This window comes from Mixophyes fleayi, chromosome 2, assembly GCF_038048845.1.
Source record: "Mixophyes fleayi isolate aMixFle1 chromosome 2, aMixFle1.hap1, whole genome shotgun sequence".
Lineage (NCBI taxonomy): Eukaryota > Metazoa > Chordata > Amphibia > Anura > Limnodynastidae > Mixophyes > Mixophyes fleayi.
In genome coordinates, this window is record NC_134403.1 from 363,488,799 (window position 1) to 363,503,404 (window position 14,606).

General features: G+C 43.3%; 1 protein-coding gene across 1 annotated transcript in view; it reads left to right on the forward strand.

Annotated features, from left to right (window-relative positions):
• UMODL1 (uromodulin like 1) overlaps window positions 1–14,606 on the forward strand; it is a 76,189-nt gene that overhangs the window by 29,690 nt on the left and 31,893 nt on the right. The window contains exons 2-7 of the mRNA XM_075197844.1: window positions 1,904–2,146; window positions 5,801–5,962; window positions 6,484–6,602; window positions 7,736–7,922; window positions 9,653–9,775; window positions 9,946–10,050. Coding sequence (XP_075053945.1) covers window positions 1,904–2,146; window positions 5,801–5,962; window positions 6,484–6,602; window positions 7,736–7,922; window positions 9,653–9,775; window positions 9,946–10,050 — 939 coding nt within the window. The remainder of the gene's footprint in view (window positions 1–1,903; window positions 2,147–5,800; window positions 5,963–6,483; window positions 6,603–7,735; window positions 7,923–9,652; window positions 9,776–9,945; window positions 10,051–14,606) is intronic.

A 14,606-nucleotide genomic window follows, 5' to 3' on the forward strand; every position in this document is an offset into this window, starting at 1 on the left:
AGTTCAGCTGGTGACTGCCTGAATCAGCTAGTGAGACAATGGAGCTCAGCTGGTGACTGCCTGAATCAGCTAGTGAGACAATGGAGTTCAGCTGGTGACTGCCTGAATCAGCTAGTGAGACAATGGAGCTCAGCTAGTGACTGCCTGAATCAGCTAGTGAGACAATGAAGTTCAGCTGGTGACTGCCTGAATCAGCTAGTGAGACAATGTAGTTCAGCTGGTGACTGCCTGAATCAGCTAGTGAGACAATGGAGTTCAGCTGGTGACTGCCTGAATCAGTTAGTGAGACAATGGAGTTCAGCTGGTGACTGCCTGAATCAGTTAGTGAGACAATGTAGTTCAGCTGGTGACTGCCTGAATCAGCTAGTGAGACAATGGAGCTCAGCTGGTGACTGCCTGAATCAGCTAGTGAGACAATGGAGTTCAGCTGGTGACTGCCTGAATCAGCTAGTGAGACAATGGAGCTCAGCTGGTGACTGCCTGAATCAGCTAGTGAGACAATGGAGTTCAGCTGGTGACTGCCTGAATCAGCTAGTGAGACAATGGAGTTCAGCTGGTGACTGCCTGAATCAGCTAGTGAGACAATGGAGTTCAGCTGGTGACTGCCTGAATCAGTTAGTGAGACAATGTAGTTCAGCTGGTGACTGCCTGAATCAGCTAGTGAGACAATGGAGCTCAGCTAGTGACTGCCTGAATCAGCTAGTGAGACAATGAAGTTCAGCTGGTGACTGCCTGAATCAGCTAGTGAGACAATGTAGTTCAGCTGGTGACTGCCTGAATCAGCTAGTGAGACAATGGAGTTCAGCTGGTGACTGCCTGAATCAGCTAGTGAGACAATGGAGTTCAGCTGGTGACTGCCTGAATCAGCTAGTGAGACAATGGAGCTCAGCTAGTGACTGCCTGAATCAGCTAGTGAGACAATGGAGCTCAGCTGGTGACTGCCTGAATCAGCTAGTGAGACAATGGAGTTCAGCTGGTGACTGCCTGAATCAGCTAGTGAGACAATGGAGTTCAGCTGGTGACTGCCTGAATCAGCTAGTGAGACAATGGAGTTCAGCTGGTGACTGCCTGAATCAGCTAGTGAGACAATGGAGTTCAGCTGGTGACTGCCTGAATCAGCTAGTGAGACAATGGAGTTCAGCTGGTGACTGCCTGAATCAGCTTGCATGCTTGAAAACATTAAAAATGAATATAGGAAAAGGCCCACAAAATTACTTTTATTGTAAACTACATTAATTATAGCTATCTAAAGTTGGCCACGCACACTGTAACATTATAGCCAAAATTGAGCAATTGTCCTACTACAGCGATGTGCATGACCCGAAACGATTCCAACGCCTGATATAATGTAGATCACTAGAATCATTATCATACATAGCAGAAAATGTGGTTGGCAGTAACATCATCTGTGGGAAACTGGCTGCTCAACCAGCTAAATGGCCAGATCCCATCTGATTCTGCCACTTATGTTGATGCCTAAACTGAACGATCCTGTTTATCAATTATTGATTGAACGACAGGATTGGTCCGTGGATTGGTAAATATATTTTTATCGTTAATACATACATAGGGGTCCTTTAAATACATTTAAGATGTGTTTTGTTAAAGGCAAAAAGTGTCTTTTGTACTCACCTGTATTCAATATACAGACTCCGTCTACCTGTCACATAACATTTAGAAACTATTTTGTGTGTATCACTCACCCAATGTTTTAAAAAAAACCTCTTAGAAATGAGACTTATGTCAAATAAAGTTTCATTAACCTTGTTGTTCCTGCTAAATACTATTTGCTGACTCCCCTTCTAACAAATCTTGTTATATGACCCCTCTGTATAACATCTGTGATTGGTTTCACTTACAAGGAATAACTTACATTTAACCATTCACTCTTTTTTTTTAACAGACAATACGATTTCTCCTTCAAGTTACCATGTCTGCAGCGGCACAGTGACGGTAAACGTCTCGAAGATTGTAGCATTCCAAAAGCCACGTGAAGACAAGACGCTGTGTATGGGATGGATACCGTGGAAGTTGTGCACCAGAACTTATTATCAGACGGAGTACCGGACAATATATGTGCCGGAGACCACTGCTGTGAAACAGTGCTGTGAAGGTTATGAGCTTGTGGGTCATTACTGTGCGATGAGTAAGTAACCTCAAATTATTACATCTTCTTTGCCACAAAAGCCTTTTTAGCATTGTGTGCCTAATTCATCTTCAGATGCAACATACTTGCCAACTTTTCCTCGTTGGCTTCAGTGAGATCCCGGGGGCGGGGCTTGATGAATCGCATCTTTTGGACCTGCCCCCTAAACGATTGTCACAATTTTGGTCAATTACAGCAAGGGGCGGGGCTAAGATGGCGCAATATTTACATCATTGAGCCTTGCCCCCGTCACTTATCTCTTGCGAGGACGAGAACCGGGAGGTTGCCCTGCTCTCCAGAAATGCGGGAGTCTCCCAGACATTCCGGGAGAGTAGGCAACTATGCGTTAAAGAAAAGCAGCTAATGAATCTCTAGAGGCTGAAGTGTCTTTTACGTTTGTGTCTCCATTACTGAAGTCATGTTATCTTACTGTCAGGCTTTGATTAAATCTTGGTCTCCATGAAAATGGCCATAGGCATCAATACATGGACATAGGACACAATTTCTGAACTGTGTCATCATGCCATAGATGGGGAAGCCAACCACGTCTTGTACTGGCTCAGCATCAGGGAGAATGCCAGACTCTTCAGGGAGGGAGGGAGATCACTCCTATTTCAGGGAGTCTCCCTAACATTCAGGGAGAGTTGGCAAGTATGATCTTACAGTTGAAAAATAATGCAGAACTTGAGACTAATTTTGCTTCATGTTCATGCTGATCTCAAGATGCGTTTCTTTTTTAAATCTGGGTTTAAGTACACTCTGCCTAGACGTTCTGTGCTGTATGTAGACAGTGCTGATTGCAGGATACACACAGACATATGTGCAATGTAAAGTCCCATCAGAATGCATGCAAAAGAAATAAATGAACAACACATAATACTATAATCATTAGTAGCAAATAATTTTTAACCTTAAATACATAAATCATCATCAATTTAGAGTGTAAGCTCCATTGGGGGCAGGGACTGATGTGAGTGAGTTCTCTGTACAGCGATGCGGAGTTAGTGGCGCTATATAAATAGCTGATGATGATGATGACTGTGATGACTTACACCTGCCCTGTACAGGGGCAGACGCAGGATTTGTAGAGGGGGGTTTCCACACCACGCCGCCAGTGGGCGTTGCTATAATATTAGACAGTGCTTGGCTGTTCTCCAACTCTTTCTATCCCCATAATATACATGGGCAATGCTGCGTGCACTACTGTTAGGTACATGTAGCTCTCCCTTTTCAAGCAGAGCCGTGTGAAGCAGGGGCATTGTCCAGCCCAGTGCCGTAATGAGGGTGGTGCGGGCGGTGCTGTCGCCCAGGGCGCAAAGCCAATGGGACGCAGCAGCCGCCCGCTACCTGCCTTCAGCCCTTAAGTTCCGCTTAAGGGCTGAAGAGAGAGAGATTTTAACTTACCAGAGTTTTATTCTTCAGCTGTTAAGTTCCGCCGTGGAACACATGTGCGTTCCACTGACAGGGAAGTTCGGCATTTGCGTTCCAAATGCCGAACTTCCTGTCATTGGAATGCACATGCGTTCCATGGCGGAACTTAACGGCTGAAGAATCAAACTCTGGTAACTTAAAATCTCTCTCTCTTTCTCTCCTCTTACCTCCCCACCCCCACCCCTCTCCTTAGATGGGGGGCGCCGTTGCCCTGTCTCACCCTGGGCACCATAATGTATAGTTACGGCACTGGTCCAGCCACCTCAATTATACAGCGCCCCAGGTTTGGAGGGGAGTTTCCAGGCACTAAGAACCCCCCCCCCCTTGGTTTTCCTATGCTGTAGTTGGTCCCAATGATACGGCTAAAACAAACGTTCATACGAGGCACCCAGGACTTCAATCGGCCGCATCTGCTTCAGAACGCCCTCTGCACACCCTTGTCTCATCCTTATTGTACATTCCCTACGTTTGTCCGCCACTTCCCTCCCCCGTTCCGCTTTTCAACTTATAGGCAGTCGTAAAGTGTCACTTCCATTCGGACATGAGTTGCATTGAATTGCGTTCAATGGCGTAAGTCTCATTCTGGCGCCTGCACAGAGCGAATTCACACAAGAGACGGCAGAAGATTAATCAGGCCCTCTGTGTGTATTGTGTCATGTTGGTTCCTCCAGTGATTTGTGGCAGACATATAAAACTCATGTGCTAGATTAGTCAATGAAATCTCCACCTGTAATTGTTATTAAATTTGACTTTTAGTGCAAAATAAGCATCAACGGGTGGGTCAGAGCAGAACAGGGTCCACATGTCCTCTCCGCCCTCCACGTTATTCGCAAAAGTAGCACAGCGTTAAAAGTATTACCGTTATTACGGTAATTCTAACCCGGATTTCAGAATGCCAGCCTTAAAGGTACCGTAATAACGGTAATTACGCACACTATTAACGGTAATAGTGCGCAAGCCGTGTTACTTTTGACAATAACACGGCAAATTGAATATGCCCCCTATAATACTACTTATCTTAACCTTATGTATACATATTATTTCCTGGCCTGAACAGCATCACTTGTCACCTTATAGCAGGATGGTAACAAGAGCAGCAGTTTTATAGAAAATAACTCTTCCCGATCTCTCTGCTATATCATCATCATCAGCTATTTATATAGCGCCACTGATTCCGCAGCGCTGTACAGAGAACTCACTCACATCGGTCCCTGCCCCATGGGAGCTTACAGTCTAAATCCCCTAACATACACACACACAGGCCGAGACAGTCTAGGGTCAATTTAGTAGCAGCCAATTAAAAATACTAGTATGTTTTTGCAGTGTGGGAGGAAACCGGAGCACCCAGAGGAAACCCACGCAAACACGGGGAAAACATACAAATGAACATTTGGAGATGAAAACATTGTTCTGTACATTTAATCATAAGCATCATCATTTATTTGTATAGCACCAGCAAATTCCGTAGCGCTGTACAAATTGGGAACAAACACAGTAATAAAAACGATACTGGGTAATACAGAGAGGTGAGAGGAGCCCCCCTGCCCACACTTTGCAATCTATAGGACAATGGGAGTACATGAGGTTAAGTGCTACATATTGCATATTGGTCCAGCCATAATGCAAATATAAAAAGTGCTTATAGCTGAATGTATCTCTTACAGTTTTCTAGACCTAGTTATAAACACTAAAACCCTACCTGTGATTTATTATTTTTGCTGACTGTAATACAGTCTGGTATAACACGTGTGCAGGCCCTAACCCATTCTTAGTACATGTACATAAATATAGAAACATACTGAAAAGCTGCAACATTTTCTTACCTGTAGGAAATTAATATTTAGTTTTACAAGCAGGTCCCCCAGCAGCGCATTGCAAGTCTGACAGTACTTTTGTTCATGTCCCCTCTTATCACAGTGGTGTAATATCTATGGATTCCCCACAACTGCCCCTCTAAGACATTTTACGGCTGAACTCTCCACGGCGGCCCAAATTCTAAATTCTCACGTCCTACTTAGGTCCATTATGTACTTCTACACAGCACCAAACCTATATATTGTTTACTTTTCTTTTGGACAGTTTGCTTACCACTTTTTAAAGGTAAACCCAAAAGCTGTAATATATTAAGCATATTAAGGTAAAATGCTTGTTTAATTTGGTAATATATGTCAATTTGTTGCCTTTTTGCGCTCGATATTGAATATTATCTTCTGTAAACCACAGCTACAGAGAGGTCCAGTACATTATCCTCAAGACCTGGTATATGTCCCAACATAATTGAGAGGAATCCGGACTCCCGATGTACATTTGACTATGATTGCCCAGGATTCCAGAAGTGTTGTATGTCTTCCAATGGATCTTTCTGTGGTTCTCCTGGACCTCAAGGTCAGATTTTGTTTGTCTACCTCAGAATATTTTGTCTCACTTTTCAAGAGCCATGTTCCAGTGCTAGTTTTAGCACGTCAGGCTTCTATGCTGAGAGAATTTTGAAACTACTTAGGTCGTTTTGGCAATTTTTCATGTCTTTGTATTGACATGACATGTACCTACATAGCGAAGTTTCTTGTGTATCTCTCTTGATGTTGCTCATGCCTCCTTAATGATGTATTCCATGACTCTATTGACCTTGCTCATGTTTCACTAATCACGTAGCTCATGAACCCATATACACTTTGACTGTCTCTCCCAGGTGACTAAGCTGGTCCACCCATCTTAGCTTTAAAATTATGTTATTTTTCTGCCTTTCATTGTCAATTACAAATTGTTTATAGCAGCATAATAATATGCTTTGGCTATCATTCTTACTAGAAAATTGTGTTTCTGATGGTCACTCTCTCTAGGAGCTGAGGCCTTAATTGTAATTAATTCACATCTAACCTTGAACATCTTTTCTGTATCTCATGCAGCTCTGGGCAGGAATACAACGTACTGGTACAATGGAACAGTCACTATAAAAATGTCCTTTGATGAACTGATCCGATTGGACGTGGGCCTCGTCAATCACACAAGATTGTTACACTCAGTGGTTTGTATAAGAGCTACAGATTTCTGCGCTGCAATTTACCAAGAGTGCTATAAAACCCTATACCTTTATAAAAAATACAAACCTGTATATAACCCTATACTGTACCATATACAGGGAAAATAAGAGAATTCCTGAGCTACCATGTCGCTGCTTCTTTTGCCGCACCCCAGGCAGGAGAAACCTCCCTCCTCCAAGCTGTACGTTCCATTTTGGCAGAAGCCGATGCTGTGTGTGCACCCTTGGCTGTGACCAACTGTTGGTCTACGATGTCACTTTCCCCAACAGCTTACAATCCAGCTCTGAATGGGCCACTGATGGCCCTGGATCTCCATCCGCCCCCACCTTATCACCAATGCTAGGCCTTCAGGGGAAGCATGGACAAGGATACATTGTACCTGCCCCCACACTTTGGCACCTCGATCATATAACAATCTAAAAAATGGTTAAACACAGCTGAGAGTTCATTTTAGCTGTAAACCTGTACTATCAATAATATCTGTCTTGGTGTCATTGGAAGCTCCGTCTATAACACTGGTACAGTGTTATAGACGGAGTGTGTGTATAGAGTGTGTAACTGAATTCGCCCCATTGAATTTTGCCTTAAGTTTGTAATCAACCTCCCCAAATGTTCAAGCCCCTTTGTCCAAACCCTCTAGTACACCTAAAAAAATCAATTAAAATAGTAAAATGACAGATAGGTGTATTTAATATAGTATCTAATCTATCCATGCAATATTCAGTGCTACATACATTATATTTAATATGGACCCAATTAACAGGGTTGTGCAGTTTTGGACAATCTATGTATGATATATCACACCTCTCCCGCAGACTAAATAGGGATCCCCCAGGATCATCGTAGTTTGCTCCAACGCTGCTCCTTTCTTGCATTCAGTCCGTCCATAGCATTTCAGCTCATTCGATGAGTTGTAGATGGTGTATAGTACTCTCGGTTTCCTTTACGGGTGGAGGGGGAAATAATTCCCCCTATAAGTGGGTGGTGCAGTGGACATCAGCTGGGGTTGTCCAAATATAGAAATCCCTTCAAAGTTTACCTGTAGCCTAAACCAGGAACAGTGACTAAGGCCCAATGGAAGAGCAAATAAAATGAATTACACATCTCTTTGTTTCAGGTAACTGGAGAATTGTGGCCACTAGAGGCAGCGGTGTACCACATCTCTACAAAGCCTGCAGGGACCTTCTCTGTCCTGTCCCACATCCTCATTGGGTTAAATGAATCCCATTCACTGCCAGACATTACAACGATGCTGAACAACATTGTGACTAGTTTACCAGAAGTGATCAACATACAGATAGACGGTAATTTCTTAAAGGAATATAATACTGATGCATCTTCTGATTGGAGGAGCTGGCTTCAACTGGGCAGATTAGAGCATCCCTGGTTTAACGTCGTCTAGCTGCGCTCCTGTGCCTGGTAGAGCACAAACAACACTTTGTGTTCTGGGATGAAAGAGTTAAATGAGTGTCTGTTGGTGAAACATAAACGGGGGCATCCCTGGGTTAGTGCGTTAACACAGACGTGACCGTGGACCCTGCCCAACAGAAGGACTTTCTTGGCGAAGATGGAGATCAGGCCTCAGCTTATACTTACATTGAGTCTTATAGCAACACTGTGCTGCTGGGGACCCTGCTCCTTCCACTATATAACTCTCAGTCTGTGGCTTCCTGCTGCCTTTATTACCCTCCTCACATCATGGCATTGCCTCTGTCACATGCAGCCCTGTCCTCACTAACACATCACTCATCTCCTGATATACTCTGTGCTGCTGGGGGACCCTGCTCCTTTCACTATATAACTCTCAGTCTGTGGCTTCCCGCTGCCTCCATTCCCCTCCTCACATCATGTCACTGCCCCTGTCACATGCAGCCCTGTCCTCACTAACACATCACTCATCTCCTGATATACTCTGTGCTGCTGAGGACCCTGTTCCTTCCACTATATAACTCTCAGTCTGTGGCTTCCCGCTGCCTCCATTCCCCTCCTCACATCATGTCACTGCCCATGTCACATGCAGCCCTGTCCCCAATGACACAATCACAGGAATGGATAGGATGTTGCCTGCACACTCATAAAGAAATAATCTATAGTATTGTGATCATGATTGCTACAAATCTTTTTGTCTTTTAAAACAGAAGCCCTCTGTGTGCAATGGGCTTTAATTAGTTGAAACTAAGGAAGGGTGTGAAAGTGGACAGGACTTTGGAGCGCTGATTTTATTGTTTCAATCATGCATATTACCATCCGGAACTGCAATCCCTGGGCTGCGGGACCTCATTTGTTTCTAATTAGTAAATAACTATCCCCCACCCAAAGGTGTTTGAGTAAAAATTATTACAGTGTAGAACCAGTCCAAAATTCTACCACTTTCTACAATCATAGCTGCAGGTTTGAAAAAGTAGAGATGTTCCATTTAGAAACCAATCAGATTCTAGTTATCATTTATTTAGTACATTCTACAAAACGACAGCTAGAATCTGATTGGTTGCTATAGGCAACATCTCCACTTTTTCAAACCCGCAGCTTGATAAATATACCCCCAGGTCTCATCTGAAAGTAAAATATTTTTTCTTGAAAAATGTAAGGCCCTTTGTTGCCTCACACAGTTTTCCGCCAGAAGCGAGGTGCTCCCTTTACATCAGAGCAGAAGCGACTAGAGATGTGGTGAGCTGGATCTGGGATGTGTCTTTAATCCTTTAAAAATTTAGCAACGCTACTGGTACAAGATGAATATTTCTGTAACTTTAAAGTAATTGATTGATCGGGTGTAAAAATAGCCATAACGCTATTGTGCCTAATGCAGAAAGTTTGAAAGGTGGGGTGAATGCTTGGGTGTCAGTGGAACGCGCGATGCCATGGCTAAACAGCGAAATGCGTCCGGTACGTAGAACATTGTGCGTTTCCTTTCAGATTTCTGCTGCACGCACACAAGACTACTGAAAATGAAACTAGCTCTGGACAGATATCTAGTAAAGGGGGGAAATGGGCAGTTATGAAGTTTAAAGTAAATCTGCATGTTTTATCTTGTTAGATGTGAATTCCTGCCTCTTCCCGGAGCCTGGCGCCTGCCCACCGCGTCAACGGTGTATTATTATGGAGAGTTCCTACAACTGCAGCAATAAACACAAACCAAACTCTACCCATATACCTCCTGGTAACTTTAACAAAATGTGCTTATATATATAGAATATATATTAAATATATAGTTGATAACAGACTCAGCCATCAAAAGAATATGGATTTATTGTGTACAGGTTATATGTCCTGTAATTTCTGCAATTAATGGTGTGATAGTTTTACTTATAATCTCTTCTTCAACTACAGATAACACTTCAAACCCAAATCTGCCTCATTCACCTGACTTTACAAGACCTTTTACCGCTAATGCAACTAACGCCATGATTGGCACAACGACTCCTCCCCCCTGCTGTAAGTATATCTCCATTTTTTAACATAGTGCTTTTAGAAATATAGTTTCTTTACAATAAATGCACCTTCTATCCTCGTCATGAATGACCTATTGGCTGACAGATTTGCAATGCTAAGCCCCGCCTACAATACCAATTATTGTCACTAATATCAGGATCAAACCTTCACCCTAATGTTTTCTGGGTTTTTTTCTACTAATTTTTGTAAAAATATGGAGGATTTAGTAGTAAACAAGTGTAATGTGTCACATAAGACAGTCTGGGAGCTTTGTTGTATATTAGTATACATGCAACGTAAACTCTGTTCTTGAAGTGCACATGTGGGGTGGGGGTGAGGGGGCATTTGTGGGTAGAACCAATAGCCAGTACTCATAATCCATTCACATGGAACTAGTGACATCACTGAGGCAGATGCAAATCCAGTCACTAAAGACCTGACACTTGGATGGTGATTGGGTCCTTTTAGATCTAATCGACCCCAAATCATTGAGTGTGTGGAGTCAAAATAACCAATGATTAATCAGGGCTGGAGAAGAGTCTGCTCACCGATTACCTCAGTCTGCCAGTGTCTGTACCCACTGCCGACCATGCCATACGGATGAAAGCCAAGCAACTGTATTGGATCAAATTGGTTCTCTGTGTGTAGGCTTGGTATATAGGGCGCCAGTGTGCAGGGGGCTTCTAAAACACTGAAAATATTACATAATGTCTCTCATTCAGTTTCTTTATTGCCATCGGGGCACCCTAGAACACTGGCTGCCCCCTAGAACCCTGGCGCCCTAGGCAACCGCCTAGTGGTAGCACTGGCCCTGTGCGTAAACCATGATACACCAGCTGATGCAACCAAGCAGATTTATGTTAATGCCACAGTGGAGATATACATACTGCAATGCATGATTGTATCTGTAGTTGTTTGCCACAATCATTGCATACTGTGTCCTCCCCCCACATGGACTATATTTAGAAAAATATACAAAGCCAGAAATCTGTTACTGGGGTTCACAAAAACCTCTGCAAAATAATTCCCAGGGTCCTAATGGTAAAACATGGACATATTTATTGGGCAAATTACTTTATTACAGATATTATTAACTATGGAGTTATTATTTAAGTGTTTATATAATTTGATTGTTTGCTTGCAAGCAAACTCTGAACAGAAAGAAACAAATCTTGTGCCCAAATATTTCATAAAAGTCTCTATCCAGGTAAAGTTACTAATATCTTTTAGGTGCTTATAAGACAACCGGGTCATTTACGAAGGAATCCCGCAGAGCATAAGACTGTCATATCACAAAGCCATGGGCATAGACAGGAAGAGGCATGTATTTGTGTTGCCAGGTGGTGCCATTTATTAAATGTACATAAAACAGATAAAGAGGCGCTAGTAATTACTTGATTAAAAAATGATTGACATTTATTGTTATAAACATATACCAGGAACATATATTCCCTAAATAGGGATTTTAACAAAGGCTCCTATACCTTGGGTAGAGCAGGTAAAAAATCACAGCACTATCAGCTATGAGCACTTGGACAGTTATTTGAAATGACAACCAATATTAATAAAAGTCAATAAACTCCATAGATGAATGGAATGAAAGTGGGGATGACACAATTTGTTAGGGACTCATATAATGTAGAGTATCATGTTAGACTCTTGCTGAAATACATGTCCAGATTGTATGGCAAACACCATATATGAGTTCTCACATTGCCGTTTATGCAATGGTATAATTTATCAAAACGGCATCATCTCCGCATGAGAGACCACCAGGGAAAGAAACACAATATCAATGGTTTGAAAAGAAAAAAGGGGGCAGTGCACCCTTGATCTTAATACAAGCTATTAAATGTGCAATCTTGTCCCTGTTGATAGGCAGAACAGGGGGGATAGTTCTTGTTGTCAGAGGCGAAAAAAAAGAGCAGATACTTATAAGTAAAATGATCATGAAGGAGTAGAAACTGCACTAAGGCGTTGATTTTGCTGGGGCCTAAAGACATTTTAGGCTGTGCAAAATGGTCTGACACCCGCACACTATTGGGGGTCCTAAGCCACATGTATCTGCAAGTAGGCCACAAGTAAGGCAGAATGATCCTGTATTGGTGTATAAAAGTCACAAATAGCTAGCAGCCTGTTTAAAAATGTTTTCTGATTGTAGGCTTTACTTTGTGCTGATGTTTTCTGTTAGGTAAACCATGTGATTTGGTGACTTTCCTCACCAAATCACATAGTCACCAAATCACATAGTCCTCCCCTTTCCCTCCCTGTTCCGTTTCCTCACATTGTTTACATTAGTCCTCCCCTTCCTCTCCTCGTTCCGTTTCTTCACATTGTCTACATTAGTCCTCCCCATCCTCTTCCTGTTCTGTTTCCTCACATTGTCTACATTAGTCCTCCCATTCTCCTCCCCGTTCCATATTCTCACATTGTCTACATTAGTCCTCCCTTTCCCCTTCTCGTTCAGTTTCCTCACATTGTCTACATTAGTCCTCCCCATCCCCTTCCTGTTCTGTTTCCTCACATTGTCTACGTTAGTCCTCCACTTCCCCTCCTAGTTCTGTTTCCTCACATTCTCAACATTAGTCCTCCCCATCCCCTCCCTGTTCCATTTCCTCACATTGTCTACATTAGTCCTCCCATTCTCCTCCCCGTTCCGTATTCTCACATTGTCAACATTAGTCCTCCCTTTCCCCTTCCCGTTCAGTTTCCTCACATTGTATACATTAGTCCTCCCCTTCCCCTCGCCGGTCCATTTCCTCACATTGTCTACATTAGTCCTTCCCTTCCCCTCCCCATTCCGTTTCCTCCTATTGTCTACATTAGTCCTCCCTTTCCCCTTCCCGTTCAGTTTTCTCACATTGTCTACATTAGTCCTCCCCTTCCCCTCGCCGGTGCATTTCCTCACATTGTCTACATTAGTCCTCCCCTTCCCCTCCCCGTTCAGTTTCCTCACATTGTTTACATTAGTCCTCCCCTTCCCTCGCCGATCCATTTCCTCACATTGTCTACATTAGTCCTCCTCCTCCCCTCCCTGTTCCGTTTTCTCACATTGTCAACATATCCTGCCCTTCCCCTTCCAGTTCATCTTCCTCACTTTGTCTACATTAGTCCTCCCCTTCTCCTTCCCATTCAGTTTCCTCACATTGTCTACATTAGTCCTCCCCTTCCCCTCCGAGTTCCGTTTCCTCACATTGTCTACATTAGTCCTCCCCTTCTCCTTCCCGTTCCATTTCCTCACATTGTCTACATATACTGCCCTTCCCCTTCCCGTTCAGTTTCCTCACTTTGTCTACATTAGTCCTCCCCTTCTCCTCTCCGTCCGTACTCTCACATTGTCTACATTAGTCCTCCCTTTCCCGTTCAGTTTCCTCACATTGTTTACATTAGTCTTCCCCTCCGAGTTCCGTTTCCTCACATTGTCTACATTAGTCCTCCCCGTCCGTACTCTCACATTGTCTACATTAGTCCTCCCTTTCCCGTTCAGTTTCCTCACATTGTTTACATTAGTCTTCCCCTCCGAGTTCCGTTTCCTCACATTGTCTACATTAGTCCTGCCCTTCCCCTACCCGTTCAGTTTCCTCACATTGTCTACATATCTTGCCCTTCCCCTTCCCGTTCAGTTTCCTCACTTTGTCTACATTAGTCCTCCCCTTCCCCTTGCCGTTCCATTTCCTCACATTGTCTACATTAGTCCTGCCATTCCCCTCCCCGTTCCGTATTCTTACATTGTCTACATTAGTCCTGCCCTTCCCCTCCCCGGTCCGTATTCTTACATTGTCTACATTAGTCCTGCCCTTCCCCTCCCCATTCCGCCCTTCAGATCATAGGCAGTAGGAATTGCCATTTACCAGTTGTATGTAGTTGCAGTCTATGGCAAGTCTCATTTTCACACATGTGCAGAGGGTAAAATATGCAAAATTCACCATGTAAATGAACTTACGTTCCTTAATGAATCAGACCCTGAGTGTGCAGATAGACAGTGACCATGTGTGAAATGGGTGTGAACGTGTGCAAACCCCTACAGATATGCGCAATTCTGTGAATGCACTATAGCTCATAAATCTCGCTCTTTGTAAATGACCATCAGTGAGTGGCGACTGAATTCTCTGTCTTGCATTTGTTAAATAACGATGACTTTAAAATCATATTTGGGTTAGAATTTGTTGGGTTGGTTATGATAAAACTCAACTAATAAATAAAAGTTACAATTCTCCAATGGAATTGTTCAATTTGGATCAGACAATCTCTCTTTAGTAGTTACTTTTTGCAGCAGTTTGATGGGGATCGCTCACTGCATTGTTATCGCTGCCTTTCATTGCTGTCCATGATTATGCAGAGAATACAGAATACATTTTAATCTCCCACTCATTCCAGAGCTCCAGCAGTGGGACCAAGTGTTGGACTGGACCACAGTTATATTAGAGAAATCCCTGTCCGGCTCCACTGCATGTGGGCTCCTCCCATACCTTGCGTCTCAACTCGTCCTAACCTCTTCCTTCTCCACCTTCCTTGGCCTCACCAAACACTGATACTTGTAGCATACATGAGTATAATGG